Source organism: Hypanus sabinus, chromosome 11, assembly GCF_030144855.1.
Source record: "Hypanus sabinus isolate sHypSab1 chromosome 11, sHypSab1.hap1, whole genome shotgun sequence".
NCBI classification, from domain to species: Eukaryota; Metazoa; Chordata; class Chondrichthyes; order Myliobatiformes; family Dasyatidae; genus Hypanus; species Hypanus sabinus.
The window spans coordinates 25948809-25968203 of record NC_082716.1 but is presented as its reverse complement, the minus strand read 5'-3'; the positions used below and the strand labels follow the sequence as shown (position 1 = coordinate 25968203).

The 19395-nt window shown below is 40.0% G+C and overlaps 1 protein-coding gene across 1 annotated transcript in view; it reads left to right on the top strand.

The window, feature by feature from the left end:
* plppr5a (phospholipid phosphatase related 5a) overlaps positions 1-19395 on the top strand; it is a 199300-nt gene that overhangs the window by 95910 nt on the left and 83995 nt on the right. The window contains exon 2 of the mRNA XM_059983567.1: positions 7333-7465. Within this exon, the coding sequence (XP_059839550.1) occupies positions 7333-7465 (133 nt within the window). The remainder of the gene's footprint in view (positions 1-7332; positions 7466-19395) is intronic.

Sequence of the window (19395 nt, the reverse complement as noted above, 5' to 3'; positions counted from 1 at the left end):
GTAAGAACAATCAACAACCTCATGAGCTAAAAGGCAGGCTTCTGGAGCCATGCTGAGTACCCAGGTCAACAGTTATCTGCACTGCAAGGGTTCGGAAGTAGCGAAATGTTCTTTTTGTGAGATGTGGAAACTCTGGAAGACCTCCAGCCTCCCTGATATCTATGGCTGCATGAAGTGTACTGAACTGCAGCTCCACAGAGAATGTGTTAAGGAACTGGAGCTGCAGCGTGATCACTTTTGGCTCATACGGGAGAATGAGGAGGTACAGGGAGGTAGTTGCATCTAAGTTGCAGGAGGTAGCTACCTGGGTGATTGTCATCAGAGGGAAAAGGAATAGGCAGTCAGTGCAAAGTACCACTGGGGCTGTTTCCCTTATTAATAAATATACTGCATTGGATACTATGGGGGGGGGGGGGAGAAATGACCTACAAGGGGAAGCCAGGTCTTTGTCACTGAGTGTGGTTCCATGGCTCAGAAGGAAACGTGGGTCAAGAAGAGTGCAATAGTGAAAGGGGATTTCATAGAGGAGCAGAAAGCAGATTCTGGGGATGCTGAAGGGCACCCAAATGGTATGTTGCCTCCCAAGTGCCAGGGTCAGAGACGTCTCAGACTGGATCCACAGCATTCTAAAGGAGGAGGATGAAAAGCTGGAAGTTGTGGATATGACATAGTTAAGAAAAGGGAGGAGGTCCTGAAGAGAGAATTTAGGGAGTTAGATGGAAAGTTGAAAAGCAAGACTTCCAATTTAGTAATCTCTGGATTGCTACCAGTGCCATGCACCAGGGAGGGTAAGAACAGGTTGACCTGGCAGATAAATGCATGGCTGAAGGATTGATGCAGGTGGCGGTATCTTGGATTTCAGTATCATTGGGATCTCTTCGGATGATGATTTGACATGTTCAAAAGGGCAGGTTACACCTTGACCCAAGGAGGACCAATACCCTTGTGGACACATTTGCTGGAGATGTGGGGTAGGGTTTATACTAATTTTAGCTGGGGAGTGGGATAGTGAATGATAGGGCCGATGGCATACAAGCAGAGGCACTACGTCTATGTCGTGAGACTATCAGGAAGGACAGGCAGATGATAGGGCAAAATTGCAGTCACTGAGAGAAGTTAAAGTGCAATGGGGGACAAAATCAAACAGGATGATGCATATTAGACTGAGGGTGTTGTATTTGCACACAGTATATGGAGTTTGAAGGTAAACTGGCCAATAATATAAAAAAGGATACAAAAAGTTTTTTTTTCAGATATATAAAGAGTAAAAGAGAGATGAGAGTGGATATTGGAATGGGAAATGACTCTAAAGAGCTAGTAATAGTGGACAAAGAAATTGTGGAAAAGCTTAATAAGTAACTTGTGTCCGTTGTAAGACACTAGCAAAATGCCAGAATTGTGAGAGTGTTAGGGGGCAGAAGTGAGCACCATTGCTATTACTACGGAAATGGAGCTTACAGGTCTGAAGGTGGATAAATCACCTGGACCAGATGGTGTACACCCTAGGTTCTGATAGAGGTGGCTAAGGGGATCACGGAGGCATTAATAATGATCTTTCAAGAGTCACAAAATACTGGATTGGTTCAGGAGGACTGGAAAATTGTAAATGTCACTCTATTTTTCAAGAAGGAACAGAGCCAGAAGAATTATAGACCACTAAGCCTGACTTCAGCAGTTGGAAAGATGTTGGAGTCTGTTACTAAGGTTGAGGTTTTGGGGTACTTCAAGACACATGATAAAATAGGCCAAAGTCAGCATGGTATTCTCAAGGAGAAACCTTGCCTGACCAATCTGTTGGAATTTCTCTGAAGAAATAACAGGCAGGATAGACAAAAGAGAGTCAGTAGATGCTGCTTGTTTGTTTTTCAGAAGGCCTTTGACAAGGTGGTACACATGAGGCTACTTAATAAGATAAAAGCCCATGTTATTACAGGAAAGGTACTAGCACGGATGGAAGACTGACTGACTGGTAGGAGGTAGAGTGGGATTAAGGGTTTGTTTTTCTGGTTGGTTGCCAATGACTAGTGGCGTTCCACAGGAACCACTTCTTCTGACATTATATATCAATGACTTGGATAAAGGAGTAGATGGCTTTGTGGCCAAGTTTGCGGAAGATACAAAGATATGTGGAGGGTCAGATAGTGTTAAGGAAGCAAGGATCTGCAGAAGGACTTAAACAGATTAGGAGAACTGGCAAAGAAGTGGCAGATGGAATATAATGTAGAGAGGTTCCTGATTGTACACTTTGCTAGAAGAAATAAAGGTGTGGACTATTTTCTAAATTGGGAGAAAATTCAAAATTCAGACGTGCAGTGGGACTTGGGAATCCTCGCACTAAAGGTTAACTTGCGGATTGAGTCAGTGGTGACGAAGACAAATGCCATGTTCATTTTAAGAAGCCTAGAATGCAAAAGCAAGGATGTCATTCTGAGGCTTTATATTGGTCAGACTGCACCTGGAATATTGTGAGCAGTTTTAGGCTCTTATCTAAGTAAAGATGTGCCGACGTTGGGGAGGGTTCAGAATAATCCCAGGAATGAAATGATTAATTATGAAGAGCATTTGATGCTTTGGGTGTGAACTCACTGGAGTTTAGAAGAATGAATGGGTGTGGATCTCACTGAAAACTTTTGATTATCTGAAGGTCAAGATATATTGATGTGGAGAGGATTTTTTTCCTTCAGTAGAGGAGTTTAGGACCAGGAGCCTCAGCCTCAGGATTGAGCGACTTCTTTAGCCAGATGGTGGTGAATCTGTTGAATTCATTTCAAAAGACAGTTGTGTAGCTGGTTCATTTATTTATTTACTTACTTACTTATAATTATTAATTTTGATAGGTTTTTGGAATCAGAGTGTCAAAGGTTACTGAGAGAAGGCTGGAGAATGGAGTTGAGAGGGATAATAAATCATCCATGATGGATTTACAGAGCAGACTTAACGGACTGAATGGTCTAATTCTGCTCCTTGGTGTTATGATCTTATGATAGCAGGCATTGATAGAGTGGACAGCCAGCAACATTTTCCCAGGATGGCAATAGCTAATATGAGAAGAGATACATTTAGAGTGATTACAGAAATATATAAAGGGGCATGTCAGAAGTAATTTTTTTACATAATGAAAGGTAAGCACTTGGAAGGCTGGGGAGTGAGGCTGGTGGGGATGGTAGGGTTAGATTTATTAGGGGTACTTAAGAGACTCTTAGGCTCATGGATGAACGAAAAATGGAGGGTTGATTGGGAGGGAAGGGTAAGACTGATTTTGGAGTAGGTTAAAAGTTTCGTATGACATTATAGGCCAAAGGATCTTCAAGGTGCTGTGTTATTCTATGTTATGTATGCAATGATCTGTTTGGATGGCGTGCAAACAAAATTTATCACTGAATCTTGGTAATGTGTTGGTATTCCATTAACCAAATTAGGGTCAGAGTTCTACAGCACAGAAACTGACCCTTTTGCTCAACTGATGCTTGTTGACCAAGATGCCCAATCCAAAGAAGTCTCATTTGCCAGTGTTTGGCCCATAACCTTCTATGAATACATTATTTATTTATTTAGATGCTGCACGGTAACAGGTCCTTCCATCCCAGCAGCCTGCACTGCCTATTTATATCCAGGTGACCAATTATCCTGCTAACCTGTATGGCTTTGGAATGTGGGAGGAAAGTGGACCATTCAGAGGAAACCCAAATGGTCATGGACGAATAAACTTACATTAGTGGCAGGAACTGAACCTGAGCCATTGGCACTAAATTGTGTTGCTTCTGTGCTGCTTGATGTGCTAACAAAACAAATTACATTAAACTAGGAGAAATAATGGAAAATTATTAGTGAACAGCATTCAGTCCAGGTTTCCTGGTTCTAGATGGATGAATTACTGAAGTGTAATAGTAAAGATCACATGACCTCTGCCTGTATGACTTCCTTTAGGTTCAATTTGCAGATGTTATTACAATCATGTAAAGATCTCAATATTTCATCCAGAAGTTGAGTGGCATCACTCATTATTCTTCCTCCATATTCGTGTTTGGGATCTGGACATCAGGGAAGGACCAGCACTTATTAATTATCCCTTGTGACCATTAAGATGTTGATGGTGAACCACCATCTTGAACTGCGCAGTTCTTCAAGTAAAAATACTCCCAGATGCTGTTAGATTAGGAGTTCCTACATTTAGACGTAGAGAAGAGGGATCAGTGCATTACCTGTACTTCCACATCAGGACAGTGTGCCTCTTGGTGGTGATGCTCTCATGCCTGCTGTTCTTGTCCTTCATGTTTGGGAGGTGCTGTTGAAGTAGCTAAGGGAAGTAACTGGACCATATTTATCAATAGTGCTGCTACCCTTTTGTGATGACGAGGGGAATGATGTTTAGGATGGTTGAATGGAATTGGTCAATTTATGGCATATGTATTTAGCTAAGTGAAAAGCTTGTCATCTATTCTCTTCAGTCAGGTTAGATCATTGCAGAGTGTCAATGAAGATAGAACAAGGGCAAACAATAACAATGCAGAATGAAGTGTAACAGTTGCAGAGAACGTGCACTGCAGCTAAACAATAAGGTGCAAGATCATAACAGGGTAGATAATGAATTTAAGGTTCTACCTTGTCATGCAGTGGTCCATTCAAGATCTGATAATATCAGGATAAAGCTATTCTTGAACCTCATGGTATACACTCTCAGGCTTTTGTACTTTCTGCCTGGACAGAAGGCTAGGGGAAGGGAGGGTGTCTGGGATGGGTAAGGTCTTTGATTCTCCTGGCTATGTTACTGAGTGTGGTGAACTACATATATCTGTCTGGACACACCCCCTGCTGACTGCTCCTGTGCCTCCTCCCACAGACCCCTGTATAAAGGCGATTGGAGGCACTGCTCCTCCCTCAGTCTCCAAGATGTTGTGTGATGGTCTCTTGCTGCTGACAGTGCTTTCTTCCAGCTAATAAAAGCCTATCTCTCGCCTCACGTCTCCGAGAGTTATCGATGGTGCATCACTGAGGCAGTGAGAAGTATAGACAGGCTGGTTTCATTGACGTGCTGAACTGTGTCAACAACTCTCTGTAGTTTCTTGTGGTCACATGTACAGTAGAGTAGCTGTCACACTGAGCTGTTTCACATCAAAGAAAGCAGGCTGCTTTCTATGATGCATCAGTAAGAATTGTTGAGGGTCAGCAGAGACTGTTTTAGATGCAGGTAAGTTTCAGGAGGGCTGTTATCACAGTACTCATCCAGGGAAGTACTTCATCTCCACATAGATTGTGTGATGGAAATTTTTACCAATGCTGTCCTGAATGAAGACTTAGCGCAAAGGTTAAACAGGTGTAATCTGTTTTATTGCTCCACTTATGAGAGAACAGACCCAGATTCGTAGATATACTTTGCAGAACACAACAAACTCAGGATGTGCTTTTGCTAAGTACACTTGGTGATGACCGTTGAAGGCACCACCCAGAGTGCATATTGATCCACTGATAATTTCAGTACTTCCAGTTACTGATCAACATCGAGGAGTACTGAGGGTTGACTATAGGTGATAACTGGAAGATTTCCTTTCCTGTGTTTGATTCCTCCTGCCTTCAGAATCAGAATCAGGCTTATTATCACTAACTTGTGTTTTGAAGTTTGTTGTTATGCAGCAGCAGTAGAGTGCAAGACATAAAATGACTATAAGTTTAAAAAAACCAATAATGCCAAAGGCTAATTACAAGGTAGTGGTCATGAGTTATTCATAAATCTGATAGCAGAAGTGAAGAAGCTGTTCCTAAAACACTGACTGCGTGTCATCATGCTGTTGTGCTTCCTCTCTGATGGCGGTAATGCAAAGAAGATGTGTCCCAGATGTTGAGGGGTTTTAGTGATGAATGCTGCCTTCTTGAGCACTCCCTCTTGAAGCTATTCACAATGACGGTGAAGGTTGTGCCACCACTGGCGTGTCTGTCCTGCTGGGGGGTGGGGAGTGCAAGATGCACCAATAGATTGTGATAGAGGAGTCCAATGCATTGTCTGCAAAATATAAACTCTGGGGAGAGCTAACTTGGTGTATTGCCAGACTAATTTCTGGGATGGCTCAACCAGTTAGACACCTGTCCCCAGATGTTTGCGAAGAGGGCTTTGCAAGATCAGCTGGGCTGGGAGCGACTTTGCCACGTCCAAAGTCTGTGTCTTGGTTGATGCAGCCAAGTTGTCAAGTATTATTCCTTCTCTATTTTTTAAGAAGATAGATAGTGGTACTGATGTACATGGGCATTAAGCTGTGTCTGATGGAGTCAACCACATGGGGTGGGTCTGGAGTCAAACAAAGGTCAGACCAGGTTTGACAGATCTCTTCCCCTGAAAGGCTTTGGTGAACCAAATGCATTATTTTTGACAATCCGGTTATTTCTCATGGACATTGTTTCACAAATTCCAGAGATTAAATGTCTTAAAATTCCTGATTTGGATTTGAACTCGATTCTCAGGATTGTTTATCCAGAACCACTGGATTACCAAACTAGTAATATAACAAATGTGCCACCACTTTGTCAATATAGGTATTTGAAACTGGAATTACTGCCTTCGGGGTATCCCTGCATGGAATGAGTAACTAACTGATTAACCAGATGGTGCAGAATGGAAATTGGGAACTTGGGCCATGAACCAAGCATATAGCAAAATTAATTTTTCACCTGAGACATGGCATCGGTGCCCAGGCAAAAAGCAATTTGGTATATCACTACCTTCTGAAGGGCGCCTTAAGACGTATAATAAAATATACAAATAGAAGCAGAAGTAGGTGATGTGACGCTCAATGCTGCTCCCCTATTGTGATACTGACTGATCCTGTTATCAGTTACCATAAGGTCATCAACCCATTCGTTCAGTAAATAAAAATAAAATTTTCATTTCAGGACAAGGAAAACATAATACCATTTGTAACTTCAATTTAATGCAAACCACTCAAAAATCCAGTTGTCAAGTACAGTTGAAAGTACGTGTGTTTATGGCAGGGACTCCTTGTATAAGACTTCAAAATCCAGGATTCAAAAAAACATCAGAAAATGGTGAATCATATCAATGAAACACATCAGATTGAACGGTAGATACAATTATGTATTAGCCCTATCCACCAGCAAACAGATTCTAATGTAATTGCTCTGTGATTACATTCAATTGGCAGCAAGCACACAAGTACTGACAAAAAAAATATGTCCAAGGAAACTTGGAGCATATAGATCATTTACTTAGATGCTAATGAAACAAAATCAAATCTGTAATTGTTGATTGTGGCAAGTGTGTTGGAACTTCCATGCTTTACTTTGCTAATTTTAAAATGCAATAATCTTCTTATTCTTTACAAGATAATCGTGGGAGAAGTGGCTGTATTTTTACTTCAATCAGCTTCTAAAGAGTTTGGAAATCGTGAGAAGGCGATAATAACCGGAGACTGTTGTTACATCAATCCACTGGTGCGCAGAACAGTCAGGTTCCTTGGTAAGAGTAACATTTAAAGTTCTCCGGGAAGACATCTGTCATTTTATGAGATTGCTATTTCTAAATTAAAAATAAGATGAAAATCTTAGTATTTTGTTTGTTGCATTTCCTTCCCTGCTGTGTAAAATACAACCTTTAGGATATACAAAAAATAATATTTTCACAAATTACTAATACTAAACTGTAAAAAGTAACAGGAAAAACATCCTTATTATTTGTCTGGCTGCGAATTACCTAATAGTAATGCCAAATATTTCACATACACCGCTGCGGTCAATGAAGAGCTAATTTCATATACTGTATCTATATAGGACTATAGTTTTTGAACAGTTTTCTGGTTTGACAATAAGGACAGGTTGGCTTTCATGAAATACAGACAAGTACAAAGAGCCCTTATTAACTGTGTTCTATGGTTTTTTGCAATGTTCATATTGGCATACTTGGGTTGAAAGAGAAGTAGCAATTGACTGAAGAGACATTATTGAGGAAAGAGTTTTTAATGCTTCACACTGAAGAATGATAACAGATGGGAATCTTAGTGACAGCAATGATTATCGCCAGCTGATAACACGAGGTAGTTTACAAATAGGTGAAAGACGTCTTCACGGATTGAATATCAGCCAATTATGCAGTGAAAGCCATTTTATTTTAGGATTTTGCTATGATTGAGTACATAAAATATTCAATTCCTTGGCATCTATCAATCCCAGTTCTATGCTGTTCATTACAAAATTGCAATAAATAAATAGCTGCAGGCTTCAGTCTGAATATTAAATTAATGGCAAATTACTTTGAACAATTTGTCTTAAATTTCCTATTTACCATTTAGTGAGCTGTTTCTTTGTTTCATTGGGAGGCTTTGAGGTCCATGGGCTGAATATATGCAGATGGTTATATAGAAGTGGTAGAGGCAGGATCGATTTTGTCATTTAAAAAAAAAATTGGATATGTATATGGACAGGAAAGGAATGGAGGGTTAGGGGCTGAGTGTAGGTAGATGGGACTATGTGAGAGTAAGTGTTCAGCATGGACTAGAAGAGCTGAGATGGCCTGTTTCTGTGCTGTAATTGTTATATGGTTATATGGGACTAGCTCACTGGGCAACACAGTCAGTATGGACTGGTTGGGCTGAAAGGCCTCGTTTCATACTATATGACTCTGGGACTAACTCCTTTGATAAAATTTAAAAATCAGATAAAAGCATTAAGCATGCAAATACTCAAATGTTAAGGTGTAATTTGAAAGAGTTTTGCATTTTTAAATCTTCTTAAAAAGTGACGGCACTTTTCTGTATTGTGGATTGGCTTCGTGGAAAATATGCAATTATATTTTTCTCTGTTTAATAAAAAATTCTAAACTATTCCCTATTGCATTTATCCTTATTCTTTTTCCACAAATACCTAAAGTCGCTTGATTATACAATAGAGCTATAACAGTCTCTTAAACTTTTAAATGCCTGCTTAGATATCAGGAAAAAAAACAAAATGATTTTGATACAGACAACAGACTTCTATAGAATATCAGATAGTCAGGTAGCATCTAAGGAGGGAAATGGACAGTCGATGTTTTGCATTGAGTATCTTAACCTGGACTTCAGATTCTTGAATCTGCAGTCTCTTATGTCTCCAATGTGATTTAATAATTTGTAACAAAACCTTTAAACTAATTTATAATGAAAGGCCTGATCAAAAGATATAATCAACCCATAAACTGAGTATATAATTAACAATTTTAAGCCATAGTATGTAGGTGGAGAATATTGTTGATATAAACTGAAGTGTATGCACATTTAAAGTGAAAAGAGCTTGCAGTTTTATTAATATGGAGTGAAACATTATTTGGAGACATTATGTATTTGCTTCTTGATATTGTCAAAAGGAATTTCTTTCTGAGTTTTCCCACTTCACTAGATGTATGACTAAAAATAAATTGTACAGTGCAACATGAAAATAAACTTAAAAGTATTCAAAATAATAGTTTAAGTAGCAAACCAAACAGTTTATCTTTTACTGTCAGGTGGTCCTGACAGCTAGTAAGTTCATTAATGATTAGTAATATCACTGTTTGCATATTTTTCAACAGTTATTAAACATTCTGCAATGGATTTTTACAGGCTATCTCCTTGGTTACTGTATAGGAACTGATAGGCTTCCATGAATATTTCAACTAAATGAAAATAGCATTTGCTGTCATAGAATTGTACTGTTTGACTCAGCCAGTCTGTGATCTGTGTCAAGCTCCTCGAATTTGAATATTCTTACTCAAAATTGAATATAGAGAATATTGGTGTAGTTACTTAAATCTAGCAAAATTTAACTTCTCTCTTTTTAATTCTTTGTGCAGAGGTATTCAGATATAGCCTGTTTATATAAGGCAACGTCCACAATTGTACTTTTACCTGACTTCAAACAGTTCCAATGTCTATATTTAGTGGTATTAAATGGATAATTCATGTCTGCCTCCTCCTGAACCCATCCCTATTACAAAATCCCACCTGGCTTCACCTATCACCTTCTAACTATCCTCTATCCCCTCCCCACACCTTTTTATTTTGGCATCTTTCCCCTTTCTTTTCAGTCCTGAGGAAGGGTCCCAGCCCGAAACATCAAACGTTTATTCATTTCCATAGATGACTTGCCCTGTTCCTCCAGAATTTTGTGTGTGTTACTATTACAGAAGCTTGTGTTCAGACCAATTAGCTTACCCACGATACCAAGAAATGGCCAAGTGATGGTACACGCCACAGGTAACAAAGATACAATGGTTGTAGGCATTAGTTTAGCAATTTTGCCAGTGGTTGTAACAAAACACATTGACGAAGGTAGAGAAGTGGATGTAGTGTATATGGATTTCAGTAAGGCATTTAATAAGGTTCCCCATGCAAGACTCATTCACAAAATAATGAGGCATGGGATCCAAGGAGACCTTGCTTTGTGGTTCCAGAATTCGCTTGCCAAAAGAAGGCAAAGGGTGGTTGTAGATGGTTCATATTCTGCACGGGGGTCTGCGACCAGTGGTGTTCCGCAGGGATCTGTTCTAGGACCTCTCCTCTTTGTGATTTTTATAAGTGACCTGGATGAGGAAGTAGAAGGGTGAGTTAGTAAGTTTGCTGATGACACAGAAGTTGGGGGTATTGTGGATAGTCTGGATGACTGTCAGAGGTTACAGTGGAACATCGATAGGATGCAGAAATGGGCTTAGAAGCAGCATATGGAGTTCAATCCAGGTTCATTTTGATAGATCAAATTTGAAGACAGAATATAATATTAAAGGTAAGACTTCTGACAGTATGGAGGATCAGCGAGACCTTGGGGTCCGTGTCATGGACATTGAAAGCTGCTGCGCAGGTTGACAGTGTTGTTAAGAAAGCATATGGTGTGCTGGCCTTCATCAACCATGGGACTGAGTTCAAGAGCCGAGAGGTAATGTTACAACTATATAAGATCTTAGTTAAACCCCACTTGGAGTACTGATTTCAGTTCTGGTCACTTCACTACAGGAAGGATGTAGATACTATAAAAAGAGTGTAGAAGAGATTCACAAGGATGTTGCCTGGATTGAAGAGCAAGCCTTATGAGAATAGGTTGAGTGAACTTAACTTTTTCTCCTTGAAGCAACGGAGGATGACAGGTGACCTGATAGAGGTGCATAAGATGATGAGAGGCATTGATTGTGTGAATAACCAGAGGCTTTTTCCCAGGGCTGAAATGGCTAACATAAGGGGGCATAATTTTAAGGTGCTTGGCAGTAGGTACAAGGGGGATGTTAAAGGTAGACTTTTCACACAGAGAGTGGCGGGTGTGTAGAATACACTGCCAGCGAAGGTGGTCGAGGTGGATACAAAGGAATCTTTTAAGAGGCTCTTAGGTAAGTCCATGGAGCTTAGAGAAAATAGAAGGCTATGTGGTAGGGAAATTCTTGGCAGTTTCTAGAGTAGGTTACATAGTCTACACAACATTGTGGGCCAAAGGTCTCATAATGTGTTGTACATTTCTATTATATCACAGGCAACCTGTTAACCAGGTGGAAATATTTCCACTAGTGTTCTCTCTGCAAAAAGCAGGACTAATCTAATCCAGCAATCACTGCCCATGAATAAACAAAATAAAGTAAATAATTCCATGTTTAACTGTAGCTTAGCCTCTCCCAAAGTGCAAATGCCTGAATTTAAATGAACTCGGGTTGGTGGATATTTATGGGAAGGGGGTAGGATTCAAGTTTGTTGGGAGTCTTTATGCACTCTTTTCATACCCCAAAATGGTGGGCTCAATTTTTGCCTTGGAAAAATACTTGCTCTTGGCTAGTATGTAGTTGATATTCTATACTTTGTAGTTGGTATTCTAATAGTTATGAGGAGCCAATATGATAGCATAACCATGGGACTAAATGCTGGTTAAGTGAATTCTCCACTGGACCAAGACTAGATGAAGACAGCAGTTCAAGGAGTACTCATCCAGGTTCACAAGGAAAACTTAGGCTCTCCTGCCCTGCATTTTTAACCACTGTCACCACCAGTATCCATAGCACTGAAACTCTGTAAGAGTTTGTCCTATATAACAAAATTTAGATAAGAGAAATATGTCAATATCATGCTTATAAAGCCAAACTGTTAGAGTTAGCCCAAGATCTTGATCTCAGTATCCCAGGTAGGTCAGAGATTCTTTATGTCACATTCTTGGCCAAGATTTGAAACTGATCTCTTTATTTTCCCTAACTTACTTAAATCCACATTTCAGTAATTTATTTATTGTTCAAAAGATACATGTTGTCACCAAAGCCTTTCTATCAATGTTCATTTCCATTTATCTAATTAATTCAAACAACTCCTAATCTGACCTGGATATAGATTCTGACACACTCCAGTCCCACTGTCCAACTAGTCAAATTAACTAATATTGGCAGTTCAGACACTCTCACAAAGGCTGGTTCTCTCTTGTGATTTTAAATGACTGTCATGCATTGAAGAACTGACTGACCAATGACTTGTGTCTATAATCAGTGAGACTAATATCTCTGCCTAATTGTGCATCATTGATTGACAGAAACTATATTTAGGATGCATTATATAAGTTGCTCAAGCACAATCACAAAAGCTTTAAATGATATCACTCTATGATGTAAATCCATGTTTATTCAAATTCATGTGTCAACTCAGAATTTGCTTTTTATTGTTAAAGATTACAAATCTTCAAAATTCTAAAATTAATTCATGATTAAATGGTGCAAAACCTACATCTATTCAATGGCTGTGAATACATCAGTCTTTCAATACAGAATGCACTCAAAATGCATTTACAACTTCTGGTGATTAGATTTGTAGTGGGTACAACAAAAAAAGAAATTGGAGTAAAATTTAACCGTCAATGTTTCTCCCAGTTCTCTTATGGCTCCATGTTCCCAATTGTCACTAATATCCATTCTTCTATCTGCCATCCCTTAGTTTACTCAACAGGTGAGGCATTTGCACTTGAAATCCTGTCTGTTGTTGTCAACAGCATTGCTCTTTGACACCAGAATGAGACACTTCGTAGATATCAATGTTAATAAGGAATTTTATGCTGGATGCAGCCAGATGTACAATTTCATTGGGTGTATCCATCTCAACTCATATTTCCTCACTCTAGAGCCGGGGTTCCCAACCTGGGGTCCACGGGTTAATAGCATTGATCCATAAAAAAGTTGGGACCCCTCCGTCATGTTATCCAACACAACATTTTGTATTGATCTATAACTGAAGTATTACATTATCCGCACTTTATCCTCACCTGGCGTCTAGTGCACACAGAAAACAGAAAACAACTTGATCTGATCCAGATACATACACTCAATGACCACTCTTTTTTTTAAGTATCTCCTATACCTAATAAAGTGGCCCCCGAGTGTATGCTCCTGGTCTTTTGCTGTAGCTCAAGGTTCAATCTGTTGTGCATTCAGAGATTACCTTCTGCACACCACTGTTGTAAGGCATGGTTACTTTGCCTTCCTGTCAGCTTGAAACAGCCTGGCCATTCTCCTCTGACCTCTCTCATTAACAAGCCATTTTCACCCACAGAACTGCCACTCACTAGATTTTTTTTGTTTCTTGCAACATTCTCTGTAAACTGTAGAGTCTATTGTGTGAGAAAATCCCAGGAGATCAGCAGTTTCTGAGATGCTCAAATCACCACATCAGCAACCAACATTCATATTCCGGTGTAAGTCACTTAGATCACATTTCTTCTCCATTCTGATGTTTGTTCTGAACAACAACTGAATCTCTTGACCATCTCTGCAATGTTTAATGCTTTGAGTTTCTGCCTCATGATTGGCTGATTGACATGCAGGTGTTCAGGTGTACTGAGTGTATATGGCCAAAATATTATTTCCTCCCAGCACCTGATCTATGCTGAGCAAAACCATGCAGGATATCTGCCTATTCTGTCTCAAGTCAGGTGGAATATCAGGATAGGCTCATGAATAAATTAGCAGGAGTCATTTGGAGAGGTGTCTTATAGCAGAAAGCAGTGAAATTTTTGCAGTTTCAGCATTATAATGCAGTCATTAAGCTTTCCATGGTTTAATGACTGCATGATAATGCTGAAATCTGATTCTCATGAATAAGGGCGAAGTATTGAAAATCCATTCTGAAAAAATACATAGAGCAGTACTGTACAAGAACAGGCCTTTCGACCCACAGTGTCTGTACTGACCGTTTACCTTCATGTGGCCTACATCTCCCCATTCCCTGCCTGTTCATGCACCTGTCTAAATCCACTCATAAGCATTGTTATCCTATCTATTTTAACACTTCCCCTTGCAGCTTGTTCCAGACATCTAACACTACCTCTGTAAAAACATTCACTTGGTAGTGCTGGGTGGCATGGTATCATAGCAGTTAGTGTCAACTGTAACAAATGAGGTTCAATTCCCGTTACCGTCTGTAAGGAGTTTCTATGTTCTCCATGTGACTGCATGGGTTTCCTCCAGGTGCTCCAGTTTCCTCCCACATTCCCGGGATGTACAGTTAGGCTTGGTGAGTTGTGGGCATGCAATTGACACTTGCAGGCTGCCGCAGTATATTTCCCGCTTAGCTGATTTGACATGAAACGATGCACCTCACTGTATTTCTCAACATACATGTGTCAAAAAAAGATAAAGCTAATTTTATTCATTTCATAAGTCTCCCTTGAAGCTCTCTGGGGAAAAATTGTACTGTGTACGCTGTCTATTAATCCTATAATTTTGTGTACTATCATGTCACCCCATCAGCCCTCAACACTCCAGAGGAAACAGTCCAAGTTTATCCACCATTTTCTTATAACTGATGCTTTCTAATCCTGGCAGTATCCAGATAAACCTCTGCTGAACCTTCTCCAAAACCTCCACAACCTTCCCACATTGGGTGGCTAGAAGTGTGCACGATACTCCTAATGTTACCGAAACAGATTTCTACACAGCTGCACGATGGCTTTCCAGCTTTTATATTCAGTGCCTGACCAACGAAAGCAGGAATGACATAACACTGTCTCTACCACTTAATTATACAAAAGTCCAAAGGTTTATTTATTGTCAAAGTATACAACTCTGTCAAAGTGGTTGTTGTGATGCCTCGAGGGAGGTACTGTATTGGGTAGTGCTTGTCACTCTCACTTTCAGCTTCACAAGACTGCTGGCCGGCGGTGGAAAAGGAGAGCTGAGTGTGTAAGTCTCTCCCTGCCTCTCCAACAGCAAGCCTCATGTAGTGCCTCCTCCCCGGTGACAAATAGAAACTGAACTCCTTTCGGACTCGGGCTGAACTGTGGAGGACAGGGAGGAGGTCTGGCTGCTGCAGATGTAGCACGCAGGCCCACTGATATGTGGAGACACCCTGGTGTTCATGAATCAGTTCCCCAACTATAGATAAATAGCCCCACTGCCTTGGGAGAAATGAAGGCTACGGGAATAAACCCAGACCGCAAATCCAGACTGGATCCCCTAAGGCAGATGGAAGTCATTGAACATCCTTCCAGCAGCTCCTGCAGCCAAGCATATTGCTTCATAAGCTTTCATTTGGACTACTCTGGTGAGGCCAAGAGAGGGATCTTGACAACTGGGCATCTCTATATGTTCCACCCAGGCTTGTGATGATCATCATCACCCATTGTCCTCTGAGACAGGCAGATGCCAACCTCCATACAATTCTGAAATTGTTCTTCTCTCGATAGCCATGAAACCAAGAAAGTAAAGAACGGCAGCATGGTCATCAACCCCCAAATCCCTCCTCCCTGCACAAAAAACAACAAACAAAACTGGAACAGGCATATCATCCTTCAAATCTCCCTCCTCTGCACACAAAATGATGAAAAGATTGAGCAAAAAGCAAAGAATACAAAAAAAACATGTCTGAAAGAAGTCCAGAGTCCAAATCCACATCCAAAATGCAGAAAGCCTGGGCAAAATTCTCCCTCTCCATAGCAGAGCACCGTCACCAGCAATAAAAAGGCATTTTTCTCTCCCCATAGCAGAGCGATCTCACCAGCAATAAAGAGGCGGTCGCCTCTCTCCACAGCAGAGCGATTCACCAGTTATTTAAAAAGACAGCCTCTCTTCTAGCAGCAGAGCAATCTCCCAGTGATAAAAAGGCAGGCAGGCAGCTGCAATTCCATCTCCCTCACTGCTTTATTTGGTGAACAATGGAAGCTTTAATCCATGAAATGGAGTCGAACATCAAATCACAGCCTTCTCGTCACAAGGTTCCCACCACTGCCTCTATCTCCTGGAATTCCCTCAGAGAATGCAGAGAGCTAAAACACCCAAACGATCTCCAAACTGCACATCACAGTTCAAGATGTAAGTGATGTGTAAAAGACATAAAGGAAGTGAAATATATGGTTTCATGATCTATCCAGAATATGTCGATTGAAGGAGTGTTGTATGCAGATGCTATCTTAGCCGGTGTTGCCACTTTCAGGGAGCTTTAAACTTGTATCCAAAGATCCCTCTGAACATTGTCTTACAACTTACGGTATAATTTCCTCAAGTATTTGACCTCCCTGCACAGAGTTTTATGTATATTTCTATCTTCTCTTCTTAAGCGAATGTTTTTTTTTCTAATTATCCATTATCATCCATCAGCTTTTTTCTTTGGTAGTTGGTAGGGGGTTGACTTTTTTTATATAAAAAATTTCTTTTATGATGTATGACCTATCTTTAAATTTTTGATTACAGAGTGCTATACCTTTATGTGATATGCTATAACATTTTGATCAATTTTATTACAATATATGAATGTGCACAATTTATGTTAAGATATATCTATGTGTTGCACTCTGTAAATCTTGTTTTTACTTCTGAATATAAATATTGTAAAAAGAAAGAAAGTATTTGACCTCCCAAATTGCAATAGCACACATTACTCTGGATTAAACCCCAAATTAGGTTCGGAGATAGTAAGTGAATACAAAAGAATCTCTCACTACCTTTTAAGGGCATTTACAAAAACAACATTTATTGTTAAAATAAATCCATAATTTTTTAAAACAACACACACAAATTACAGGAGGAACTCAGCAGAGTCAGACAGCATCTATGGAAATGAATAAACAACCGACATTTCAAGCTGAGACTCTTCTTCAGGACTGGAAGGGAGATGGGGAGACACCAGATTAAAAAGGTGGGGGAGGGAGAAAAGGATAGCTAGAAGGTGATGAGTGGATCTGGGGGGGGGGGGGTGGGAAAGGTAAGGGAATGGAGAGGAAGGAATCTGATAGGAGAGCAGAAAGGAAAGGAGAGAGGAGGTGGTAGGCAGGTGAGAAGAGGAAGGTGGCTGTGGTGAACTATGTGCCTGTCTGGACACGCCCCCTGCTGACTGCTCCTGTGGCTCCTCCCACAGGCCCCTGTATAAAGGCGATCTGAGGCCTGACGCTCGGCCTCAGTCTCCAGGACATAGTATGATGGACACTCACTCCTGGTTCCTTCTTCCAGTCAATAAAAGCCAATATCTCGCCTTACGTCTCAGTGTGAGTTATTGATGGTGCATCAGTGGCCAAACTGGGGAATAGAAGAAGAGGGACGGGGGAGGGAAAACAATTTATTAGAAGGAGAAATCAGTGTTTGTACCATCAGCTTGGAGCTACCCAAATGGAAAATGGGGTCTGGATCCTCCATCCTGAGAGTGGACACAGCATTTGACACGAGGAGGCCATGGACCAACATGTCGGAGAGGGAGTGGGAAATTTTACCCTTTATTGAACTTTCAATAAAATAATATTCATCAAATGAGAAAAAATGCAGAGCTAACAATAGTATCATTGTTATTCACATTTCAAGGGGAAGTAAAAAAGGGTATTTCATTTAAAGCTAATAACAATTGAAACACAGCTAAAGATACCAAAAAATTATCTGAAGCTAATTTAAATCACGTTTGCTGTGGCGATACTTGATTTGAATACGTAATTGAACATAAATAAACATGACTTGTCATAAACATGAGATCCATACTGTTTATGTCTGTGTAAAACTGTCCTCCTGGCATCTGCATTTTTTTTGAGTTCTTCTATTGGCCAATGTTAACATGTTTCCATGGAAATATAAATTCATTTAATTTTCTCTGGTTGCTTCTTTGGAATTTGCTGTGGTTAGGCAATGCAGTATTTTGATTAAAACCGATAAAATTAGGTTTCTTCTGTAATATGTGTGGGATTAATTGTAAAAGTAACATTTTGACAATATATGGAGTATGTAATTCTGCTATGTTTGCTGGTCATTCTATACATAATTGCTACATTGAATTTTAGAATGGCATTATAAACAAAATCATATTATAATTGTATAGAAATAATAATAATCACATGGTGAATAAGTAGGGAATTTTAAGCAAACTTGTCTGGTTAGGAATCAACTGGTAGGCAGCTAATATAAGGCAGGTTACCTGCATCAAATCACCTTCCTTCCAGAGGTAAAAGGAGTTGATCTTTATTGGTTATAATCTCCCAAGCAAGACATCATACCTAAAGTATGAGTAGGCATGGGTCAGTATAAGTTGTGTTTAAAATCTGGCATGCCCTTTTTATGTTCACAGGAGTTAGTCAGGCCAAAGCGGGACTGTGCCAAGAGAGGTGAATAGATATAGTAGAGGCATCAATGAAGGAGCAGTTGAGAGGACAAAGCTAAGCTGACTTGATTAACTAAAACAACGCACTCAAAATACTGGAGGAATTCAGCAAGCCAGGCAGCATCTATGCAAAAAAGTACGGTCAACATTTCAGACCAAGACCCTTCATCAGGACTGGAAAAAAAGATGAGGGGTCATCTGACTGGCTCCACATGAAATAACTCAGGTTGGAGATTCACCATCTTCCCCTGTCCCAGGCTCCTTTGTGATTTTAAACTCCCAGTGGGATGGGTTTAGTTGTTCATCTGCTATCACATGGCTTTAATGTACAATCTCAGAACTCAGAATCGGGGTTATTAGTACTGACATATGATGCGACATTTGTTATTTTCCTGCAGCAGTATAGAGCAATATATTAAAAAATTACTATTATTTCCAGTAATAAATATATAATATGTAAATGAATAGTGCAAAAAGAGACCAAAACATAAAAAAAACAAAAGATTGTCATAATTATTTGACAATTCCTGTGGGAAATGTTGTGAAATTGACCACAGAATTCAGATGAGACCTAATATTTAAGAGTCTCCAGCCCTAGCTTCCAGAGCAGTGGACATGTTGCTACTCTGAACAATAACTCCCCAGTAAGGCTGGTTTCGAGCTATTTGTTAGCGTCTGTGGATAGAATAAGAGAGGTGATGATTCACATTGATGGTTTTTGATTAGAACTGGGAACAGTCAAGGAAAAGAAATGATTTATGTTCCAGTGAAATGGAAGAATGGTGGAGAGAATCAAAGGGTAGGTTTGTGGGAAAGACAAGTTAGAGTAAGTGACACGTAATGTTGTGTTGGGTTGATG